This window comes from Eubalaena glacialis, chromosome 9 (genome assembly GCF_028564815.1).
Source record: "Eubalaena glacialis isolate mEubGla1 chromosome 9, mEubGla1.1.hap2.+ XY, whole genome shotgun sequence".
NCBI classification, from domain to species: domain Eukaryota; kingdom Metazoa; phylum Chordata; class Mammalia; order Artiodactyla; family Balaenidae; genus Eubalaena; species Eubalaena glacialis.
The window spans coordinates 76,665,039-76,690,580 of NC_083724.1; the positions used below are offsets into that span (position 1 = coordinate 76,665,039).

The 25,542-nt window shown below is 44.2% G+C and overlaps 1 protein-coding gene across 4 annotated transcripts in view; it reads right to left on the reverse strand.

The window, feature by feature from the left end:
* The window catches only part of MOB3B (MOB kinase activator 3B), a 234,881-nt gene that overhangs the window by 54,281 nt on the left and 155,058 nt on the right, over positions 1 to 25,542 (reverse strand). For 3 of the 4 annotated variants that reach the window (XM_061200482.1, XM_061200480.1, XM_061200481.1), the window contains exon 3: positions 6,424 to 6,626. The exons of the other annotated variant lie outside the window; for it this stretch is intronic. In XM_061200482.1, the coding sequence (XP_061056465.1) occupies positions 6,424 to 6,626 (203 nt within the window). The remainder of the gene's footprint in view (positions 1 to 6,423; positions 6,627 to 25,542) is intronic. 4 annotated transcript variants of the gene reach the window in all.

Consider the following 25,542-nt stretch of genomic DNA (forward strand, 5'->3'; position numbering starts at 1 on the left):
GCTTGGGCGTGATAAGACGGCAGTAACGAGAATGACAAGGGAGGTTGAGAAACTGCCCACCACAACTGTTTGAAGTAAAGGTAACAAGTGTGGGGAACAGAGGAAACAATTTACGTGAAGAATGTAAGGGAACACCTGGAACTCAAGAAATGGAGCTATCGTTTATTTCTTGAAAATGTGTGCATGCCAGGCACACGGTAAAAACTCAGTGATGGGGTGTCAGGGAAGTGGGAGGGTTGAGGAGTGAAGATGAATGAGGCTGAGTTACTTTTCTTTCCGTGAAGCCCTCCCGTATGAGGAGTCTCACTTCCTTCCCATCTCCCTCTCCAAGGCTTCTTTCTTCCTCACCCCATGCAGCAGTGGTGAGTGTACGGCTGGGGCCAGGGTGGAGGCACGGAGGGAAAACTCAAAATCCAGAAACACATCACAGAGCTGAACAGTACTGTCCCCGCTTTGTTCCACAGATCACAATCTCCATAAGATATCAGTGAGTGATGACAAAAAGAAAAAAGATTTCAGCAGCCAAACGCAGCTAAATGGGGGGCAGGGGGCGCTACACAAAACCAAACCAGTTTCTTCACTGGATGACTTCGTAAGGCCTTTGATCTATGATTGTCCATCGTTGAGTCTTCAGGGGTGGAGATGATGTAGCATTTCGAAAACTCATTTGATCAGGAAAAGAAAAACTGTTTTCACTGATTATTACTCGGGACTGACATTTTGAGGAATACTCTTGGCCGGTGCTGATCCTTAGATTTTTCTTCTTTGCTTTACTTTCCCACCTCACTGAGCTGACCCCCCCATCCTAGAGAAGAAGAAGGGATGATGTGCTAACAATAGTAATTTTCAAATTTGAGAGTAATTGTCATCTAGAGTCGTGCCCCTGAGAGAGTGGTCTGGGAACCAGCAGCATTGACATCACCTGGGAGCAAAATGAATTGCGCTGCAATCAGGGGTACCGAATCAGAAGCTGCAGTTTGGCGAGATGCCAAGGTGATTCATATGCACACTGAAGTTTAAGATGCAGACCGAGGGTGCTTGGTACTAGGCACTAACCTCAATAATTCTGATTTGGTGTATCCAGGGTGAGGCCCGGTACACACATTTTAAAATACCACTTCAGGACATTCTGATGCAGCTGGTGTGTGGAGCCCTAATGAGAAACACTGACTTAATTAAAAAGCTCCTATGGCCCAAGTGCCCTGCTATAAGGTAACCGAACAGCCCTGTGCTAACATTTGGTTTCATGGCAGCACCTCTACAAGCTAGGTGATGGTATAATCACTTTCATTGTTAGAAATAAGGAAATGGATCCCTGGAGAGAGAAGGTGAAACTGCTGGACCAAGGTCACCCAGGGGTCAGCAGGTGCCTTAGGGTGAACAAGGACTCTCCTGTCTTTCCTCCCCTGCTTCGCCAACCTCTCTCCTCCTCCTCCTCCCTCATCTGCTCTTTATTCGCCAGCTTCTGTATCGCTAACAGCCCTCTGAATCTGCTTTTGTTTTTAGTGAAAGGCTAACAAAATACTGCTGCTCTCTGTGCTTGCTAATGATAATCCTGATTAGCTCCATTCTGTCAGCTGACTCCCAGGCTGCCCAGGGCCAACAGCAGCCTGCTTATTCAATCAGGGCCTGGCCCATTTGCTAATTATCATTTGGGCTCGTTTTCTCCAACTGTGAACTTGCTTGAGTTCAAGTCATCTTCAGCTGTTGCATTTACATGAAAAATAGATCATTTGTCACGTCTGTGTCTGTCAATGTTCCAGCCTCCCCCTCCCTGTTGGAGACCAAATGAAATCATGTATTTCTCTGGGTTCCCAGGCTGCTGCTGACCAGCAGGTCCCAACGGGAGCCATGAGGCAAACCCTGTGGACAGATGGACGTGCTGGCCTTCCTCACTGGGCTGTCAGGGTGACCTCTTCCCAGCTTCTGAATTCCAAGCTGTATCCCCCCTCAGAGGCCTGATAGGGTGACCAACTGTCCCCGTTTGCCAGGAGCAGAGTTTTCCCAAGACATGGGATTCTTCTGTGCTAAATCTGGGAGGTTTGGTCACTGTACACCTGGCCCACCAGGACACACAGACAGTGTGAGAGCTTTCAACATCCTCCTAGGTGATATAGTTGGAATCTGGATCAGGGAACTGACGGAGCTGGGGTCCCAGCTTTCTCTGTCAGGCCTGAGGCTGAGGATGCATCCCTTTACTGCTCTGCACCTTATTTTGCTTTTAATCTCTACTGCTAATCCGATAGCATGAAGCTTTATTTCCAACTGTGGATAAGTGGAGGTCTGAGATGAGGGTGGCACCAAAGAAGGAATGACTAGTGTGTAATCCCTTTGAATGGGGATCATCCTCAAAGTACTCTTCCGGATTCAAAAACACACTAAGCATTTATTAGGTACTTGGCAACATAGGCAATACAAGCATATGTCCCGTTTACTCCCAGCCCTCAAAGAGTTGACAATCCTGTGGGAGACACTAATACAAATACAATGAACTATATCTGCTACAAGGCTACCTAGGGGATCCCCAAGATGGCAAAAGGCCATGGGAGCTGGGGAAGGGAGAATTAGGGTACCTCTGCTTACTATAGGACAGCCACTGTACATTCGTTATCTCACTTAACAGCCCACATTTCTTAAGCACCTATCGTGTGACTAACCCATTTAGTTTTTACAATTCTATTATTATACCTATTCTACAAATGAGTAAAATGAGGCTTTGAAAAACCTTGCTCGAAAAAGCAAGTTAGTGAATGAAGTGTCCAGGGTTCGAACCCAGAGAGTCTGAGCCTTGTGTTAAGCACTGTCTGAGACTGAATCTCCTGCCCTTGTGGGGTGCTGTACCCCCAACACAACCAGTGTGTTGGGCACTCAGCCAACATCAGACAGAAGTAACAGGGCAGGCTGAGGAGCACGGCTGTGCGTGGCGGGAACATGGCGGAGAGAAACGTGAGGTGGGGCTTCTGCATCCTACACTGTGGAATCCCAAGGCATGACATCGGGAATGTCCCACTGGAGGTGTGGCGACTCTGGAGCTGTTGATGCTCAAAAGGAAACTGGCCTGACAAGTGCTGCCCTTCTGGCCCCTAGCTGCATTAGATTCTAAAGAAGGTACTAGAACAGGAAGCCAAATGCCCAACTTCTTCATCATCCTTCAAGGACCAAAGATGAGTGACAGTCATTATTTTATATTTTTTTAGACTGCATTCGTCAATTCTCAAAAGCTTATCTTTCTTATACAATTAGAACATCTGAGCAACTTGCCTTGCATATATAGGGTACTTGATATATGCAAATCAAATACATATGTATTGATTTGATATAATATGACTGATTTTAATACTACAGCATTGCAATAGTAGACTTGGAAGTTAGGTATTCCAGCACTTTCAATGTTGAAAGTGCTCGTTTCAGTAATAACAATCCACAAGGGCAATATTCTTAGTGGACATTGAACTGTGCGAAGATAATGACTGTCTTCAGAAACATTCTCAATATCTTTTTCTGTTACTTTATAGGTTTTGATTTGTGTAAAATGAATAAATAATTTCAGACAGTTAAGCATTAAAAGCACTTGTTATTAATATGTACAAGCATTGAAATTAATCTCCCTGTAATTAAAATTAACAAAACATAAAGGTAGGCTGTTTCAAGCAAAATTTAAAGAACTATAAGCTTCTGGGAAAAAAAATGATATCCCTTCTTGCTCACACCTACTGTTAATAATTCCTGGTTAATCCAAGCATAGTTTGTACCCCATCCCCCGAAACAGGCTCTTATCTATTGATAGAATAACTGGGTTGTTCCAGCCCTTTCTGTGACTCAGACTTCAAGTCAGTTCCCGGCACTGCCAGGTGTTAGAATCCCTGGGGCCCTTCTTCAGTTGTAGAAAATACAGTTGACCCTTGAACAACGTGGGGGTAAGGGGCCCCGACCCTCCATGCCATTGACAATCCGAGTATAATTTATAGTTGGGCCCTCCATGACTGAGTTTCCTCTGTATCTACGGGTCTACATCCACAGATCCAACCAACCTTGGATGGTGCAGTAATACAGTATATAGCGTATAAGTGGACCTGTGCAGTTCAAACCCATGTTGTTCAAGGGTCCGCTGTAACTGAGAGTGCTCTGATGGCAAAGGAAGGCTTTCTCTACTTGTTAACTTACACTTGGCTTTGTCCTACAACGGCCTTCATGCTTCCGTACGTAGAGAAGAAATTAACATTCAGCTCTCTACATCAGATGTTTCTGCTCCTTTAACTCAGAGAAACCCAAACTTGAGTGCTGAGGAGAGCCTCTTCCTTCCAGTGGACCTTTAGGGAAGGTGTCTCCCCTCCACCTGAACATGTCAACTGAAAGCAACTGAACCAAACTCCCCAGAAGCAGGACCCATGTTCTCCTGGAGATCAGAGTGCTTTCTCCACCCTCTTTGTTCACCTGCCCCTATCCACTCTGTCCTTAACATTTTCTGAAATTAGCTTTATCAACTCCTTTCAGGCCTTTAACTCCCTTTTGCTGTTTGCACAACCTTTTCTGTTTACCCACAACAGCCTTTATACAAGACAAATGAGCAAAACCTCACCATGATATGTTTTAGTTTCTTTCCACACTACTCGTCCAACTGAATTCAGAGACAACTTAGTTCTTGCCAAGAGCTTTCTAGAAAGTGGTTGTGAAAGAAAATGAAGAAAATAAATGCTTTAGCCAATGATATATCTCACTTGTACCCAGCAAGTCTTGCTTTGTTCCACAACTCTTGAGTGACACACAGAAAAAATGTGTTTTTTTGCCATGTATTCTCAAAGCGTAATTATAGATTTCAAGTTGAGAAACTCTGAAGGTGATATATAAAATTCCCCAACATCTTCTTTGCCAGATACAGGCACTCTACTGTATTAAACATGTCTTTTGGTTTTTGTGTTTTGATTCTTTAATATCTGGGGCCTTGCTGAAAATGGAGGGATTGCCCCTTCCAGGGCTGACCAATTTCTAGAGATAGTAGACAACTCGTCCTTGAGCTGCTTACTCACCAATCAATACAAACCAACCAATCCAGAGCCCACTCCCCCAACCACCTCCGCTATGGCCTCTTACTCTTAGGGCTAAAATTCCTTTGGCCTAATCACCATAGCACCAGGTGACCAGCTAGGGGCAGCCCCCCTGCCCCAGAACCTGCTGAAATTACTCAAATCAGTCCATGTTTAGCCTTCTTACCCTGCCTCGCCCATTCCTTCCCAGGGAAACCACAACAAAGGCTCCTGCCCGTGTTTTCCCTGACCAATCTGCGTCCTTCCCCATGTGGTCCTCATGCCGTGGTATACCCCCTTCTCTTGGGATCTGTGAGTAAAACAAACTATCTTTTCAATGGCAGTCATCTCTTTTTTTTTTTTAATTCATTTTTATTGGAGTAGAGCTGCTTTGGCAGTCATCTCTTGATCTGTTGGCCTCACCATACATAAATAATTTAAAAAACCTATAATTTAAAAACATGTACATCAAGAGAAAGGAAGACAGGCTAGCAAAAGACTGGTCTGGCCCCTGTGCTCAGGCCATTGTTCAAATGGAGTTGGATGAAATTTAGTTGCTCTGTCAGTTATATTTAGCAAAACTGCCACTTTTAACTGTTTCAGGAAAAAAGCATGATTTTACGATAAAGCACTGATTATACTGGATAAGACGGTACAAGATAGAGTTGCTAGGGATAGCTGTGATGAGGGTACCATAGTATGATATATGTCACAAAAGATGTAGGGTTTTTAGGGGCCCTTGACTTCCAAAGCACAGTCTGAGTCCTACTGTAAAGATAGCCCATAAAGAAAATGAAAGGACTCCCCACTCACTGAAACAATAATAGTAAAGTTTTTTTAACCAAGTGTTCTGGATTCTCATGTATTCCATTAAAACTGCATTGCAGGAAATTCAGTATGAAAAGCAAAGTCCCCATGATACTGTATTCTCATCTTGGGCTCACCTCTCTCTATATGTCTGGAGTAAAAGCTACTCAAAAATAGTTTAACTTGACTTTGTGTATCTAGCAGGTGCCACCCAGTAGGTGCTGAATATTTATTCACTGACTGAAGAAACGTTTCTTACCTTCTTTGGAAAACAGTGTAAGAGATGACATAGAGCTCAAAGGTGCCCATTTAAGGGGTTAAGTGAATAGGTGACTGGTTTTGGAGCTGAGAATTAAAGCTACTTCCTCTGGCCCAAACCACGACAATCCCAGGGAGAAATGTAAGACCTCTGTTTGATGGCCGCGCACATCTTGGCATCTCCTGCCCTTTAGCTGACCTCTAACTCCTGTCCAACTCTGCAATCCTCTGGTTAGGAGCTGGCCATCAGTTTGCACGGGCGAGGAAGTGTTCTGTGACAAGTGGCTGAGCTCCTGGGGGGACCTGGGTGCCGCCACTGCACAGTGACACTTACCAAGGGCTCCAGCTCCTTGCGGTCTATGAGGTTCATCTCAGTGACGAAGTAATAGAAGTGTTTGTAGCAGGTGTTGACGTGGGCCTCCGCGCCCATCACAATGACCCGGTCAAAGTGGTGGATGTAGACGTGGACGAAGACCCGGAAGAGGCGGCACAGGATCTTCTTGCAGATCTGCAGGAAGTTCTTTGGGAAGGGAACACCTAGAGAAAGGGAAAAAGGGAACAAAGCCATGATGGGGAAGCTCTGGCAGGCTCTGAGCACACGTGTGAGGCTGGAGAACAGTCCTGGGCCCGGGCTTCTGGGCCAGCCTGCAGATGCCTGGCTCTGTGTGGGCAGCTGCATTGGACATTGTCTGAAAAAGTGGCTAAAACGGTGTTAAATTCAAACACCAACAACCACGAAAAAACCAAAAAAATGAACAAAGAGGGCCAGGTTTGCTTCTTTGGTTATATCTTTTTTGGTGCAGATAAACGCGCAGAAATATTTATTTTTAGATAGAAACAGGCACTCTCCCTTCTTGCTTTTTTACTTTTCCCACTTTTTAGAGCCCAAGAAAGTTCTTTTTCCTCTTATCTCTAATATAAGAAAACTGGTAGGAGGGCGATGATCCAGGGAGACTGGCACTCCTTGACACAGAGTAATAGGGAGCGGTGAGGACTGCAGCAAATTAGAAAGCCCTTTCTCATCAAAGGAAGCAGCCGCTGCACAACTCAGTCAGTGGTGGTCAGATGGCGACAGAGGCCTGGGGCTGTGAGATCTGGTTTTGCAAGATGATTCAGAAATCTGGGGTTCTATATGAACTATCTGGAATTCTATTTTTAAAATGATAGCAATTAACCTGACATTTAAAAAAGAAAAAATACCGCAGGTCAAAACAAAACATCTTCCCAGGATAACTCGGCCTGCAGACTACCAGTTTGCAAATTCTGATCCAAACTTTTTCTGAGATACACTGTTTCTGAGGTGGGCAAATGCAACAAAACTTCATGGAAACTTCGCATTACACTTATTGTCACCTCATCTCCTTGAGGAAGGTAAGAGTTGGGGGTTGTTTTTCATAACACAGACTGGGTGAGGGGGCAGAGGAATCACCCAGATTTCCTGTCTGATGACCACTACTCCCAGCTTGGTCAGAGCAACAAATAGAATCCCAAGCCCACTTCCTTTCTGCCTCTCAGACACTGCTTAAACTCTTGGCATTTACACTGTTCTTAAGTAGTGACGTCATGGATTCCAAAGTTAAATAGCCTTTGAATTCCTATTCTGCTCCTTTTCCAGCCATAGGACCACAGACAAGTTATTTAACCTCTCTGAGCTTCAGTTTCTCCATATGTAGGATGCAGGTAAAATTGCCAATTGTCCTGAGGATTAGAAGTGACACCCCTGTGACTTTTTTTTGTCAGTTAAGGAGGAGTCAAAACAAGGCCTTTTTTGCATGGCCAGGAGTGTCAGCATGACTAAAACCCTCCTACAGTGCCCAGGACAGAGTAAGCGCTTGCTAAAGGGAATGACACCTCCCCCGCCCCGCTCTCTGCTTTGTAGATCTGGAGCATCTAGCTGTTGTTATAAGGCAAGTAATTACCCTTATCAGGAAAAGGCAGACATGACCACCAGCCTTTCGGCAGAATTGCAGAGCTGCGCTCAGGGCATGTCCCTGGTCCCCAGGAAGCCTGGAGTTTTGCCGTCCGTGCCTCCACAGGGTCCCAGTGGCAGCTGTCTGGTGAGAGACACTCTGTAACGGGATCACCTGGAACACCGAGGGCAGGATGAGCGACGGAACACAGCTGGCAGCTGGCAGAGGCAGGAATCCGCCTCCCCAGGGTCCGGCACTGATATTGGCTTTTCTTCCAAAACAAAATGGCAACATATCAAATGAACCCAGGGAGAGACTTGGGCACAGCTTGGCAGCTGACTGTCTGGGCAACAGATGCTGGGGTTTGGGGGTGGGGTGATGTAAAGCTGGCCAAAGGTGGAGGGCAGCCCCCCCACAAGAGCGGATGGGTGGTTTTCTCTGCTGAAGGGGGGGCCAGTGAAAACCACTGCTGCCAGGCTGGGAGAAGGTCTAGAGGCTTCAAAGAAGCCTGAGATCCAGAGGTTATGGAATCCCCCATTATCCATATTCAAGGGTTGATTATGTTCCCATCAGAAGGGGAGTCCTGGAACCATATGGAGACAACAGCAGAGGTTGGCATGTGTTACTTTCGCAACCTGTCTGGGATGTAGGTTTTACTAGTCCTGTATCACAGATGAATAACACCAAGCACAGATTAACTTGCTCCAGGCCACTTAGGTAAACAGTGGCAGGGCTGGGATTTGGACCAAGTCAGCCTGATTCTAAAATCTAACAGATCTGGTTATGTTTGGAGTGTGACTCTCTCTGCCAAGGATAAAAGCACAGCTTAACTGCTAAATGCAATGAGGCATCTAAAGATTACTCTTTGGTGGCACAGAAATATAATTTTAAAAAAGGAAAGGGGTGAGGAGAGAAGGGTGAAAAAAGTCCACACCCTTGGGAGCCACAGATCCGAGGTTCTAAGAGGTCAGCTAATACTCTGAGGCCCCAAGGAGAGGTGTGTTTTCTCTGCTGGTGCCTTAGACCATGGACCTGGGACTAAGAATAAAAGCCAACATTTACTGAGCACGTAACAAGTCTAGGTACTATTATTGTTTCCATCTCATAAATGAGGAAACAGACTCAGAAAATTAAGTAGCTTCCCCGGGTCACACAGCTGGCAAATAGTGGAGGGGTTTGGACCCAGGATTGTCTAACTCCAAAGCCCATGAGTACCCACTACCCTGAAATCTGGAGATGTTGCTCTGGGACTCTGCACACACCTCCAGCTCCCAAGCCCTTCCTTCCTGGGTGGCCTGAAACCCCCCAGGGGCGCTCACCTTTCACATCACCAGCTGCTAGGGGACACAGGGATGGGGGTTTCAGCTGTGCCAGTTCGTCTGCTTGACCTTTAAAGCCGGTGCCCACACCCCACACACTGACTGAAGGTAAGGCAAGATCTTGGACACACCAAGAATGTTCATGGCACTTGTTGGGTCCCTCTAGAGTGTCCCCAATCTGCATTCCCCCACACCCCCCAAGTCCCTACGTCTGATCAGCTTTGAGCTCTTGGCTCTGCCCTCCATTCCACACCTGGTCTCTGGCCTTGCCTTTGGCCTTGAACTTGGTTTGCTCTTGCCTCTCGCATTTGGGCTATGGCTGGGAATGATCTTCACAGTACAGAGAAGAGCTGGTTTTAGAGTCTAGAAGACCTAGATTAAAATCCTAGCCCTGTAACTTACTAGCTGTACAGGCAAGTGACTTCATCACTCTACTTCATTACAAAATGGAGAAAAACATTTACTTTCTAGGGTTCTTATAATAGTATCTGTAATGTGCGTGGCACTTGGTGGGAACTTTGAGATGAAGTCCTACTTTTGCTATTTCCCACTTGAACTCCTTGGGTAGGAAGGAGCCCAGCCTCAGATCTCTTGGCTCTGGCTGCTAAGTTGGCCCTGACTCTTCCACCATCCCCTTCCTTACATGTAATTCATTCTTCAAAAGTGAACACTGCAAATGGTTCAAGTCAGGACATGCTCAGCATGCACCATAGTCACCCGCAGGCCAACTTGGGAAGCTGAGAAGTCCTAGCCTGGATTCGTAGGGAGCCTAAGAACCCTGGTGGGTTCTCTGCTAAGCCAGAGATAAAATCCCAGCTCATAGAGTGTGGGGTTAAGAATAAGAAAGCTATGTGGCATTTGGGAAATTCATTCAATGTTATTGATGGTTCAGGGTCCAATTCTACAGTTTGTATACTATCTTAGACCTTTTCTCCCTTTCTCTTCTGCCTTCCAAGTGTTCAGATTTGGGTGTGTGTGTGAAAACTTTAAATAAACCATCAGAAGGTGGGAAGTGGAAGAGATCACCCCTCTGGATGTCCACCACTTTGGTGGACCCTGGAACTCTCATCCTGTGTAACTGGCCTCACGGCAGCAAGACAGGGTAAGACTCAGTGCTGATCTACTCCTTTCCCTGACAGGCTCCAGAGGGACCAGTTCATGAAAATTAAATTATCTGAGGTTTCTTGTCTTCATGGTACCGGTAAGAAGTATCTAATCTCCATTAAATAGCCACAGAAAAATGAACCCTGAGAGAGGCCTGATATGTGTATGTGTGATGTCATTTATTCCCAGTGAAATCCTGAGCAGTGATATTATTATTTCAGTATTTTTTTTTTTTTTAATGTAACTGTGGCTTAGTTCAGCTAAAGTGTTTGCCTGTCCCCACAGATAAAAGGATGTAGAGTAGAGATTTGGCTCCGACACTCAGGCCCTTTCTTTGGCATCCTGCAGTTACAGCTCCATGGCACAGCGAACCTCACTGTTAAGATGACCATTTTTTGACCTCCACTGAGATCAGTACCTGGCTTGCAGAAGAAGCTCAAAAAAATGTTTGTTTGTTTTCGATAAATACAGGCTAACAGTAGGAAGAACGAAAGGCTAATGAACCATCTCAAATGGACACTGGACTTGTTATCATGGCAGCCTGAACCTGAGGAGAATGTGCAAGGCTCTGGGCAGAGGGCAGCCTATGTGTTCCACGGGGCACCAATGACCCAGCTCAGGACTGTATCCAACCCCGTCCTTTTGTCCCTTCTGCTTCTTTGAATACATATGATACTGGGGACCCTCCACTTTTGTACTTCCCAAGGTCTGTGTTAAAAATGACTAATTCTGGGAGATCCTTGGCTAAAAAAGAGGATCACGAGGTCAAGCATACTTGTCAAAATGCTGCTTTTATAAATGTTTGCAACATACCTAAGCATAGTAAAGGATCTGAGAATTCCTGCAGCCAAAAGTCCTATTTAACTCTGGAACCTCCTTTTTCCCGTAATAGCTATTGGTTTAAAAGAGTCTGTAATCAGACTTCCCAGGTTTCGTTTCTGGCTCTACTACCTATTAACAAGGTAACCATATGCAAACGGCTTAGTATCTCTAAGCTGCAGTTTCCCCAACTCGAAAGAAACAGGGATATTTATGTTATCTGTAGCTCAGGGGGTTGTTGTGAGGATTAAATACACACACGTAAAAGGCTTTGCTAATACTTTGCAGATAGGAAGCACTCTCTCGTGCACTGTTAGTTTTAGTATCTCATGGACCAAATGTTCTTTGTAACATACTTTGGGATTAAATTCCTCCTGCATATTTATTTTCAGGAGGGCAGTCTTGGTATTAATCCATCAATCCTGAACTTGCAAAGAATTTAGAGTGGTAGGTACTCAATTAAGCCCTGGATGATATTTGGCTTTGCATTATTTTCTACAAATTTCTCATATTTATGTCTTGTATTACTGTAAGTTCCCTGAACAAAGGGACTGTTTTATACTTTGATTCTATCTTTAAAAGCACCTGGCACAGGGCTAGGTAGGGAACACTCATCATTCAAAGTTGAATCATAAGAGAGCAGTGATCTTATTTAGTCAAGATGTGAATCCATCATCGCCTATTTGGGGGAGGAAAAATGCCTACAGCAGAAATGATAGCTTTTTGCCAGAGTCTTGATATGGTTCTGGCATGGAAGGCTACACAATGCTCTTCTATGGAGGAGACCTCTGAGATGAAGAACATTTTCATCTAGCCTAGGGGATAGGAAGAAAGAATCTGAAACTCCTTTTTTTATCATTAAAACCTCCCTTCTTTACCTTTCAATATAGTTTTTCGGGGGGGGGGTGATAGTTAATTTTCAGTCACTGTACTCAATTAGAAAGTTAATGCCAGACAATATTAACCAGCAGTCATAACTGAAATAGATTGCATATCTGAAGGATTTGGAGTTAAACTTTGACTAGTCTTATAATAACCCAGACAAACCTTCCGACAATAATCTCAGACAGATATGTATTGATCATATAGAAAACAACCTTTGGAATAGGTTAGAGAGGCTTTTTGTTGTTGTTGTTGGCCATGCCATGCAGCATGCAGAACTTGCCAGACTAGGGATCGAACCCGTGCCCCCTCCATGGTAGCACGGAGTCTTAACCACTGGACCGCCAGGGAAATCCCTATAGAAAACAACCTTTGAACAGAAGGTCTCTAAATGATTTGCAAGCACGATTGATCTCAGAGCCTCCCCTTCCTCTAGCCTACCCTGAGCCACAGCCCCTGACTCAGATTCAAGCTGGGAAATTTCAGACTCCAAGAAGCTGGCTCGAAATGAGAAGATGTGTTCAGATGAGCTTCACAGAGAGGTGATAGACATCTAGGTGCTCAAGGATAGATCTGGATGGCTCGGGGCAGGCCGTGTGGCTTGGTCTCTGCAAATGGGATCAGTGAGCCTAAAATGGGACCAGGCTGAACTCAGATTCCAGAATGAGCCCAGGCAAGATGCCTGGGCAGAGGTCAGAATCCCAAACCAATCACTCACGTGTGGTTCCAGCAGGAATTTGCTCAACAATTAGACTCAAAGCAAGACTAGAGTTTGCTAAGTGATCGGGCCAAGAAGGAGGCCAGCCAGAGAGTTGGGGTGAAGGCGGAGGGTGCAGTGAGCCTGCAGGGCTTGGAGCCCCTCTTGAAGGCCTGACCAGGCAGCTTCACGGCTCTGTTTCTGCTGCTGGTGAGGACCTGGTACTCGGCCGGGAACCAGCGTCTGACAGAGCCCTGCTGAGTTTATGAATGTGGTCTAACCACAAACTTTCTGATCTCCAAGCCACATTGAGTGCGAGAGTTAAATCGAGCATGGAATATAATAATAATTTCTCTGGGGCCCCATGAGGATTTGCCTTTCATCTCTGACTCAGTAACTATCCTTTCTCCCAAACAGAACTGAATAAAAATTCCAGTAATTTCTGAGCTTCAATCCATTTTCTTTCTTCTTCATCCCCTCCCCTCCCTTTCACTTAGCCCCCAAATGCCCCATTCAATCCTTCCTTTTCAGGCACCTCTGGAAAAAAACCAAGAAGTTGTCTAAATGGCTTGTGTTTTTTTCTTTTATTCTGTTATGGAAGCTGCAAAAGGAGAGAGTCCCTCAGAGAATGCAGAGATGCTATGACAGGGCCACAGATGGGAGACGGAGGTCCCAAAGTCAAACAAGACCCAGGCGGCAGTTTCCAAGCTAGCTGCTACGCATTCTTGTTTTCATGGTTTTTCTCTCTTTTCTTCTGGAGAGAGCCAGATGCTTAGGGCTGAGAACTTGGTCTCTGACGGCACTGGGTTGAACCTGGGCTGTGGAGCTCTGGAGAGTAAGGGCTCAGAGGCTGTCTACAGGGACACCAGAGAACTGGCCCCAGAACACCCCAGGTTCCACAAGCAGCTGGCAGACATTCCAGCCCGTCGTTCACCTAGCTAATGCCTCTTCCTTCTGTAGAGCTCAGCTGAAAGCCTCCCATCATCCCCAGACTCAGGTTGCCTGGCATGTGCTCCTGTAACTCTCCTGAGCACAGATCCCAGACGGTAATTGCACACTGATGTGTGTGGGTACTGGCTCAGGTCTGCCACCCCCTCTAGACTGTACGCTCCCTGAGGGCAGGGAGCACATCCACGCTCCTCCCAGAAGGATGCTTAGTGTCGAGAGCAGACGTACACCAAAATCAAAGCTCAGAAAGGTGCAGGGACTGACCAGCCCGGGGTTTAGAGCTAGTTTGTGATGAAAAGGGGTCTGAATTCAAGTCTGTCTGATTCCAGAGCCTATGCTCTTTCCACTCTGCCAGGAAACTGGATGGGATTCTTACAGCTCGTTTCATCTCTTGCCAATCCAATTGGCAGAACTGGAGAAGCCAAACTTGTTAAAAGACGAAGGTGGACAAGGGCATATTGGCTCTTACTTCCCCAGAGGCATGTGTCATTCGTGGCTGAAGACACTGGTTAAGTGTCTGGCTCTGGTGTCAATCACTGGTTTCAGATTCCAGCTGTGGAACGTCCCTGCTACTTGCCCGGGAGTGAGTTTGCTAACTTCGAAAAGGCTCGGTTTCCTTATCTGAGGAATGAGGATAATTATACCTGGTATTTGGTGAGATTGGGAGGATTAAACACAGAGCCCAGGGCCAGCAGGCTCTCAGAGGCATTCGGCAAAAGGCCCTGATGTTATTACTGCTCTAAAAGGTGACGCTTCCTCACCAGAGTCCAGGGTGGGGGAGGAAAACGAAACGGCACCGATGGAGCTGCCTTTTCTCTAAAGGACAAACTCTTCTTGGAAAGCAGATTTGGACCCAAGGTCATACAGGGAAACACCGTGTGAACTGTCCGAGGAGCTTCCACGTGACACGAGATGAAGTCTAATGCCTTGGCTAATCTAATCCCTTGGGGACCCCAATGGCATGTCAGTAACAACAACCAGAAATGCCCATCTTGCTCCTTTGTACTGTCACTCCTGTCTGAGAGCAGCTGTGCTGTCCTTTTGGTCTTTGGAGGTCAGTACCAGGAGTGTGCATGTGAAAATCCCTCTACAAGTCATAAAAACCACTCATTCTCAATAGCTCATGAATAAAAACAACATCCCACACACGTGGGAAAAGAAAACAGGCCTCCTCTGGCAGCGTGGCTGAGAACATACCATTTCCAAAATACTTGCAAAACAAAACACAATTGGATCACAATGAAGAAAAAGAAAGAAAGAAAGAAAAGAAACCCTAACAACATAGACCTATTTCTTAAAAATCCTCTCCTAATAGTTTATTCTCTTGCCCATTCCATCCACATTCTCCTGCCTCCTGCAAAACGTATATATATATTTATCTAAAGAAGCCTCATACTCTTGCTGATGAAAATTCAGCTTTGGAGGACCGATTCTTCTAAGCAGATGTTTTGTGTTATCTCAGTGCATTCCTCAAGAAAGTGTCTGTACACCATGCCAAGGAAAACAATCCTGTGTAGCAAGACTTTGTTCCTCTGCCTGAAAAAAAAAAAAAAAAAAAAAGTCCCCAAACAAGCTGACAGCTGCAAATGGTTAGAAATAAACTGGCTACTACTCTCTTCCCCAGCTCCCTCTGCCCGGTCCCAGCTGCCCCTCACCCCAACCCCGAGTTACCCTCGGACCCATTATCACACTGGTTGGACCAAAAGAAGGGAATACAGAATAGCAAGTGATGATACGTTCTAAACAGATTGTTAATTCTTTCAGACGTGCCATTTGCGGGGCAGAGGAAGTGCTGTTTCAGCCAGCCAAAGGAGCCTGCCTGTCACCTGCCCCTCTCTGTCCCCAGCGCCACTTCTCTGCTGCTGGAAGCTCCTTATCCGCATCCCCATCTCCAGGTTGGCTGGCTGCCTTCCCTCGCTCTGTCCTGGCGTGGAGGTGGAAGTACATCAAGAGAGACCCAAGAAGACCTGAGAAAGGCATTCATTCACTGTGGATTGGCAATAAAAGCCATTAAAGATGAACTCTAGCTAGTTCACACCTGCCGAGTTTGCTGAAAATCAAATGGCCCAAATGAGATAGAGTGAGCTGAGAACACGGTGTTAATGAACCTCATTAGAACTGGAAAGTCAGACAGAAGCACCAGTACTTTGACCATGAGCCCCAGTCAGAATTTGAAAATGACTCAGCCTCCTGGTCGTGGATGATCTGTTGTGAGTATTTTCACAAATAAAATTTTTCTTTATTCACCAGCAGAATCTTTCTTCCATTATGTGCAGGGCAATGAAAACCCAGTCTTGTCTGAGATGTGGTGTATATGTATATATGTATGTGTATATACACATACATATACACAATGGAATATTACTCAGCCATAAAAAAGAATGAAATAATGCCATTCGCAGCAACGTGGATGGACTTAGAGATTATCATCCTAAGTGAAGTAAGTCAGACAGAGACAAATATCATATGACATCATTTATATGTGGAATCTAAAAAATAATACAAATCAATTTACTTACAAAACAGAAACAGACTCAGACATAGGAAATAAACTTATGGTTACTAAAGGGGAAAACGGGGGAGGGATAAATTAGGAGTATGGGATTAACAGATACACACCACTATATGTATAATAGACAACAAGGATTTACAACAAGGATTTATTTATTTATATTCAATATAGCACAGGGAACTATATTCAATATCTTCTAATAACCTATAATAGAAAAGAATCTGAAGCTGTACACCTGAAACTAACACAATATTGTAAATCAACTATAGTTAAATTTTTTTTAAATACAGAAAAATACACACAAAAAATACACACACACACACAAAATACCAAGTCTTGTCCGAATAGTTTCTAATCTATAAACTTCTCTCCAGCCCCACTGCCACTTCCCTAGCTCAAGCCACCATCGCCTCCTGCCTGGTTGGCTGTGGCTTCCCCTTAGTGGAGCTTCCTTCCTTTACTCTTGGATTTCTTCAATATCTACCAGGCACATGGAGGATCTTCCTGAAATGCAGCTCTAACCAGGATGTCTCCTTTCTGCGCAAAACTCTAAAGCAGCTTCCTACTGCTTTGAGGTAAAATCAGAGCTATTTAACACAGCAGGCAAGACCCTCTCTGGTTTCATATGCGTGCATATCTCCATTATTACCTCTGGATCGTCCCAACTTGCATATTAATACCCCAGCCCTCCAGAGCTAAGATCCATTAGCTCACTTCTGGGCGTTGCCGCATATTATAGAGTTGGTAGCTGGAAACTCTCTTCTTCAGCTTCCCATTTTTGGGTGGCTAACTCCCATTTGTTATTCGAGCCTCAACTAAGTTATCACTTCCTCTGGGCTGTCCTCCTTGCCCACCTCACCCTTAGTCTCTACACCTAACTAAGGTGTAGCATAATACCCTGTACTTCTCCCATGATCACACTTACCATTGTTTTGTCATTGTCTTTTTTTTTTTTTTTGGTCTCCATTAGAATAAAAATTTTGAAGCGTCGAGGAACGTCACTTTCCTGTTCACAGTTATATCCCTGGCATCGAACGCGTACCAGAATATGGGGGTTCTCAATAAGTATTTGTGGAGTGAATAAGTGAACAAATGACCATATAATGTGGGGATGGTGAAGAGCTTCGCCTGCTTGGGTTCCCCTTCTTCTCCTGTCCCCAGGCAGTGGCCCTTGAGTCACAGTCTGAAAACCATTGTGCTATGGAAAGATCCCCCAGGGAACTGCTATTGGCCCACGTTTAACCTTGTCAAGTCCAAGGCCATAAGGCTGCAGTGAAAATTAATACCCATTTAACTCTTCACACCTAGCAGATCTCAGATGCATCTCTGTATTAAGTTTTCACCCATACTGGGAAAGACACCTCCTCAAATTGTATTTTATATTTATATCGAAGCACCTATTTTCATATAAATAGAAAACTATCAGGTAGGTCATTTTCCAGAGTTACTAAAGTTTGAAATAAGCCAGGATTGATTGAGAAACAAATAATCCTGGGACACATGATTGGGGAAGGCAGGGGAGAGGGAAAAGATAGCCAAAGTAAATCATTCTTTTGAGAAACATGGATCCAGAAAGAACAATGATTGGATCCCAACTTGAGGGGTGCTTTGCAGAGCCAAAAGGGAACAGGAAGAAATTGATCTGAGGCAGGGGTGTAACTGTTGGGGGATCTTCTCCAGACAGAAAGGGTCTAAGAAAGGAAAACTTGCCAAAGAAGTTCAGAGCAGACTCTGCATGCAAAGACCCACCCTGCATGAGGCTGAAGGGGATGCAAGTGGATGCAGATGACTCTTTCCATCTGAGCTGGAAGGGTTCTGGCAGGGACTGAGAAAAATTGGTGAGTCATTGCATTTGCATGTAAGACCCAATGAAGGTAAGATGGTGGGTTAGGGATGAAACCAGAAATGTAGCTTTAAAATCTGATCACTGGGTCAAAGTAGAGCTAAATTCATGGACTAAACTGTATATCTGTAAAGTACTTACTTGAATATGGTCTTAACCAGAAATCAATTATTCAAATGCTTTCAAGGGTCAGAAAGGGACATAAAAGCGTCAAGTAGGCTGGCTGTAATACAATAGGGAATGGCACAGACTGTGACAACCTGGAGAGTGCTTTATGCAGGAAAGAAAAATTGTCTCAGCCTTAGCTGTGTTGAGCAGGAATATGGGTCCAGGATTGCCAGAACTTCTGGTCTTTCAAGAGAATCGGAAGTCTAGATTCTAATGTGAAACCTCTTCATAGTTAAATGTTGGTAGTTTAAAAACATTAAAAAAATTTTAAAAACATTTTATTTTTAATGTAATTTATTTTTACATAGTTAACTCAGCCTGGAAAAGTTGACTCTCTATGACAGCTTAACTTTTAAATTTTACGTTAAAAAATTTAAAAAATTTACATTACATTTTTAACTTACATTAAAATTTTTTTAAATTTTAAAATGTTAAAAATTAAAAAATACCATGGTAGCAATTAGCACTTGCAACGTCCACATCTTAGTGTCTAATACCATTCTTCAAAAAGGGGAATCAGGGCTCCTTGGAGAAATAGCTGATTCTAGGGCTGGGGCAGGAAATATAACTGAGCACTTTGTAGCGCCAGGAAGAAAGGGAGTCCTCGAAAAAAACACAACAATGGAGGTGTGTCCAAGGGACCCTGGAGGCAACCTGAAAGAGCTCCTGCAAGGCTGAAGCTGGAATTTGAGCAAGAAAATAAATGGACTAGTATTAGATTATAACCGAAAGTATAAAATAAATAGCCACGAGTCCAGACTGATAGAAATAAATGATTGAATAAATAAGTGGGGAACAGACAAATTGCAGCAGAATTCCAAATAATTTACATAGTTACTTTCCCCTGAAGAAGGTGGAACTCCTTTCCGTAGCCTTGACTGTGGGGTATGCCAGGTGACTTGCTTCCAAAAAGTGCAGTTTGGAAAGGGAGGTGGGAAGAGTAACTTTAAAATGGAGAAACCTGGCAGACACAACATTGGCCAGGTAACTAAGGTCAATGCCATCACTGATTAGTCATGTTCTTGGCATATACCTTTGATATGATGTGAGGAAAATGTCATTTCGGCTCTGTGGACTTCTGACCCAAAACCCATAACCCCAATGGAACCATGAGAAAAACATTAGACAAACCCAAATTCAGGGACATTCTATAAAACATTTACCAGCACTCCTTTAAATTGTTGAAGTCGTCAAAAACAAGTAAAGTTTGAGAAAACGTCAGCTCAGAAGAGTGTAAGGAGACCTGACAACTAAATGTAATGTGGTATCCTGGATGGAATCCAGGAACAGGAAAAGGGCATTAGGGAAAAACTTCTAAAATCTGAATACTGTGTGGAGTTTAGTTAATGAAAATGTACTGATGTTAGTTCCTCATTTGTGACAAATGTCTTATAAATGTAACATAAGATGTTCCCAACACGGGAAACTGGATGAGTTATATGTGGAACTCTCTGTCTTATCTTTGCAATTTTTCTGCAAATATAAAACTCTTCTAAATAAAAAGTTTATTTATATTAAAAAAAAAACCCCACTCTGTGGGCCAAAAATATTCAATAGGGCCCAGGGGCCATGAGTTTGTACCCTTTGGTTTATGCACTGACAATTCTCTGTTTCCTGATGACACTCTCTGATCAGAACTGGCTACATAATTTGCGGAGGCCCTTTTTCAAAAATTATAAAGAATTTCAAGATGGCGACAGCAAATATTAAACCAAGCATGGGGCACTTCTGAGGGCAGGTCCTGTGTGACCATACAGGTTCCATGTCTGGGAAGCCAACCGTTTCTGATACACAGCATGGTCCAAACAGAGCTATCCAGCTAGTAGTTATCCTTGCCAGATAAAACTCCCAGCACATACCCTTTATTTGTCCATTAACTAATTTTAAATATTAACAAATACATATATTTGGGGATGTGCTAGATATTAGAAATTCAGCAATAATCAGAAGAGCTAAATGAGACTGATAAATTATAAGGTCCCCTTATAATGTAAGTGAACCCTGGCACTGATCGGACACCCTTGAGATTCTTCCCCTCACTCTCTCTAATTTCTCCTTTTCTCCTGTTTCAACTGCAACACTATTTACTATAATGGGACTTCTGAAGAAAGTGAATTTTTTAAATTATAAAAATATGGAAAAGCTTCGTGAGGTTATTTTATAACATTTGCAATTAAAAGTTTCAATTACCTTGGCTCCTGAGAGAAACTTAATTTCCTGAGCACCTAATGGCACCAGATATTAACATATGTTAATATTATTCATTACCAATCAAACAAGCCCGACAAACTCAGGAGTTGTTTCCCCGCGCTTTGCAGATGAGAAAATGGGAATCACCTGTGCCCAAGTGACACCGGTACTGGGTGATGGAGCTGGAATCTCAACCCAGATCCGTCCCACTGCAAAGCATATAACACACCCTCAAATAATACAACTAATACACCCTCTACCTTCATAATTCCTTTAAAGTTATTTAAAAAATTAACCTCACCTTCAAGAACGTACCTCTGAATAGTTAGTTTTACAAATCCTCAACTGAAATAAATTACTGTAAGGCCATTAGCCAATTTTAAGGTCCTTAATCAAACATGACTTTTGAGGAGAAAAGTCTGAGAGTTCAGGACATTTGTCTTTTGGAATTTGGTGGAGGTGGATGGGAAGAGGATGCAAGTGACTAAAGCAATTGCCTCTCTTGGACTTGAGATTCTGAAGCAGAGGTGAGAAACTGTCGGCTGCAGGCCAACCTTAGCCAAAAGGCATGTTTTCTTTGGACTACATATTTTGAAATGCTGCCAACATTTAGAAATTGGGAACTACGATGCAAATATTAAGAAGTCTGGCTTCTCTTGGAAAAACTCGAAAGACCTGGCACTAGTGGACTGAAATTCCCACATGGCAATAACTAAGTGATGTCTGCTCCCTGTAAACTGGAGATGCTGTACTTACCTGGGCAGCCCCATTCATTTCATTCATTTACTTTGCCAGCCTAGACCCTTTAAAGAAAACATTGTGTTTCTCTGTGTGGAAGCAGGTAGTTAATACACTTTTTTGTTTTGTTTTGTTTTGTGAGGCCAGGTGAGGTTTGGTTGCATAGAAAATATCTATTGGCTATACTAGAAAACCATTACCCTGGGAACACCGTCCCTGAGTATGTAATACTTTCAGATTCCATCTTCCTTCCAGGCCCCTCTGAGCCCTGCAGTGGGACCGTCCTCTTTCTAAAGTGCTCCATTTGACACAAATGTGCAGAAGGTACCATTTGTTTTCTTTCTGAAGGCAACACCACTGGGCACGTTGATAGACAGACTCCTGGGGGTGATGGAAGCAAATGGGTTTGGTGTTTTGCAACCCTACATCTTTTCTTTGGTAACCTTCCTAGGTGGTCCTCAAGTTATGTAGGCTTGACTTTCTTACTGCCTGCATATTTACACAATACATGGACACCGCTAAACCCCCTTGGCATGGCGCATTTGGTCTATTCTACATTTACTACCTACTGTGGTGCCTTGGTGATGTCACACAGAAACACTGTCAGCTAGCTGTCACTGGAGGAGAGAACAAAAGCCCCACCCCATGCATCCTGAGAGGATCCTAGGAGCCCCCCCGCCCGACCACCGCTGCCCATTCCCATGACAACCTTGCAGAGCAAGTGTCCCCTTGTCCAACGGCACCTCTCCCCGATTCCTAGGAAGGTTCTCACATGTCCTGGCCCCAAAGGCATTAGCACTCTTTGGGACTGTAATTAGCAATTCTTACATGTTTTCGAGTTCTCTGAAAAAAACTCCTAACTTATAAACCTATGGTTTGTGTTTCAGACAGGTATTTGGGAACATAAATTTATAAAAGTAGGTGACTGCCTCATTTCTTTTGCTCTAATCATATGAGTAATGTTTAAGAAAATTTAGAAAATCCTGTCAAGTAAAGATACCATTATCAACCATAATCCCACCAAGAAATAACCACTGGTAATATTTGGTATGTAACCTTCCATTCTTATCTCTTTGCATATATATAATATATAGTTTTTAAAAAGTAAGATTAGAATCAAATTACACATTTAGTTTGTATCCTCCTCTTTGCACTTAACATAATGAGTATTACATATTTTTTGAACAACGAATTGTCATACACCCATGATACAGATTTAACAATTATCAAGACAAAATAATGCTTGAATGACTTTCCTTGAACATATCTTTGGCAGTTGGTCTCTGACAATTTTCCTTGGATAGATTCTTAAAAGTGGGTTTAACCCCATGGTTTATATTAATCGTTCATGCACATTTTGTACTTTAGTCCACACGAAATTTGTTTGCTTACAGAATATGAACACGTTCCCAAAACTTGAAATAAAATTAATGGGCTCTATTTATCCTGCAGTGTTGGTATTCCCTGGCACTCCACTGACTTCCTTGGCAGTGTGAATGCCTTCGTTGGAGAAGCACTGACATAGGACTTAAGAACTAAAGCTGTAAACAGCAATTAGCAGTCTTCCTTTGAGTACAGCAGTGGTTCTCAACCCTTCCTGCACATTAGAATTATCTGGGGAGCATATTTAAAAAAAAAAAAAAAAAAAAAAGAAGGGCTGTTATTTCCCACTAGAGCAATTCAATCTGAAAATTTCCAGATGAGTCTCACGTTCAGCCCTACTTGAGAAACAGTGGCTTAGATTATGATTCTTAAATTGTGGTCCCTGGACCAGTTGCGCCAGCAATAACTGGGAACTTGTTAGAAATGCACATTCCCAGACCCCAAGTTAGAGACACTAAATCTGAATCTTTGGGACTAGGGCCCAGCCATCTGTGTTTTAAGATGCCATCCAGATAATCCTGATCCGTGCCGATGTTTAAAGAACACTCGCCTAGAATATTCCTTTGTGCATATTCCTGGCTCAAGGATACGCGGCCTGCTCAACCAAACAGGGAGGCTCGCTGAAGATTCACAGAATCTGGTTTCAGACTGGAGTCTAAGTCTCTTGCCTGCCACTTGCTAGCTACGTGATTTTGGGCAAGTGAATCAGCCTCTCTGAGGCTCAGTTTCACCATGCAGGCCAGGAGGGTAATATTAACAGTACTTACCTCATTAGGTTGTTGTGAGGATTAAATCAGGAAAAAAAAAAAAAAGAAAGAAAGGTGTTTTCCAACATAGATAGAGCTTGATAAATATTTGCTATGATCATTACCCATCAGAAATACCATGATAGTTTTCAGGAGGTCAGGAACGCAGCTTTGGAGGTAGAGGAAGCCAAATGATCTGGAGGTTGACCATCCAAAACAGACGTTTATTTCCCAACTTTTCTCTAGTACAGACTTGGATTTAGATTACACCAGCTGTTGGTGTGAACAGATGAGTCTCCCAAGATGAGACAATAAATCATTCTCCCAGGAGCTCTCTTCAAACTGTGGAAGTGCTGAAAATATATGGCTAGAGACATGGGTTTGTGGACCTGAAAACTGCCAGGGGTGGGAGGAGGGGCATAGGAAGGGGACCCCGCCAACACCTAAGCAATGTTTTCAAACGGGAGCCATAAAAGCATCTGGAGGGCTTGTTAAAACACAGATTGCTGGGCTGCACCCCAGAGTTTCAGCGTGTTTGGAGTGGAGTCCGAGGTTTCGTGCTTCTAATAAGTTTCCAGGTGATGGTCATGCAGCTGGTCGGACCACACCTTCACGGCTAAATTGAAACCTAACGGAAGTGAAAGGCAACACTGAACTGTGCCCTATAAAAGTTTAAGAAAGGAAGAAATGTTCTCCAAGACTTTCACATTTCCTCTGTAAAATTTAAACTCCCCTGAGGTACTATTTAGATTTGCCTTGGCCAACTTTACAGACATGCTGATGGCCACGTTTTCATTTGAACCCTAGGTTCTTCGCAGGGTATTGGAGAGGTGGATGCATGGGCAGCCGCAGCCTTTGGTCCGCTCTCATAGGCAGTGGTAGGGTGAAAAATCAATCATTCAGTTGTACCTCCTCCTCCCAAGAAGCCGACACATATTAATCACTTAGTATATACTAAGTGTTTGTATGCACATGTCATCGAGTCCTTTCTCCAATCCTGTGAGGTAGGTATTACGTGTATCCCAATTTTACAGATGAGGAACTGAAGCTCAAGAGAAGTTAAATGTTGGACTTCCCCGGTGGCACAGTGGTTAAGAATCCACCTGCCAATGCAGGGGACACAGTTTCGAGCCCTGGTCCGGGAAGATCCCACATGCCGCGGAGCGACTAAGCCCGTGAGCCACAACTACTGAACCTGCGCTCTAGAGCCCGTGAGCCACAACTACTGAGCCTGCGTGCTGCAACTACTGAAGCCTGTGCACCTAGAGCCCATGCTCCACAAGAGAAGCCACCACAGTGAGAAGCCTGCGCACCACAACGAAGAGTAGCCCCCTCTCACTGCAACTAGAGAAAGCCCGCGTGCAGCAGTGAAGACCCAATGCAGCCAAAAATGAAAATAAATAAATTAATTAAAAAAAAAAAAAGAGAGAGACGTTAAATGTTCTGAACACACACAGTACTAAGGATTTTCAGAACTCAGATCTAAAAACCTTTGCTTTTCTCTTTCTGACCCACACAATGGGTAGAAGAGTCCTTGCTTGTAGGCTGAAAACCACGTGCACGGTTGGGAACGAACCGGGCATTGTTGGATCTGAGCTGGAGTGGGGCTGAGGTCATGGGAATGGACTCAGCATCAGGACGTGGGTAAAGGGTGCACAGCCTAGATTCCCGCTCACCTGCCCTCAAGCCAGCTCTGGTCTCAGCCTCTGGAAAACTGAACAGGAGGGAGAGGTGGCCTTGACCCCATCCAGTTCCTCACACACTACCCTCAAGGATGTGGCTAGGATGATAACAGCCGTCCCCAGTCCCACCTCCAAAGGGACACTGCCAGGGTTTAGTTCCAGGAGCATCAGAACCACGGGTCAGCTTAGGTGAATGACTAGGGGGACGAGGGCTGGGGATCTGGCGCGCCAGAGTCTCTTCCCCTCTCACCCTGCTGGCTCACTCTCCGGTTTTCTGGTCCACTCTTCCAGCCCCTGCCACTCCTGATTCACTCTCTGACCCAGAACCACACCTGGGGAACCACGTGCATCTTTGGGGATTATATGATTGGGCAGGGAAGGAGCCTGGTCATAAAGTGATAAGGGAAACTGAGGTCTTATCATGTCGGGAGGCCAGGAGAAAACTGGAAAGATCAGGTTCAAACACTGAAAGGCTGTCATTTGGAAAATGAATGGGAGAAGAAAACAGCAAG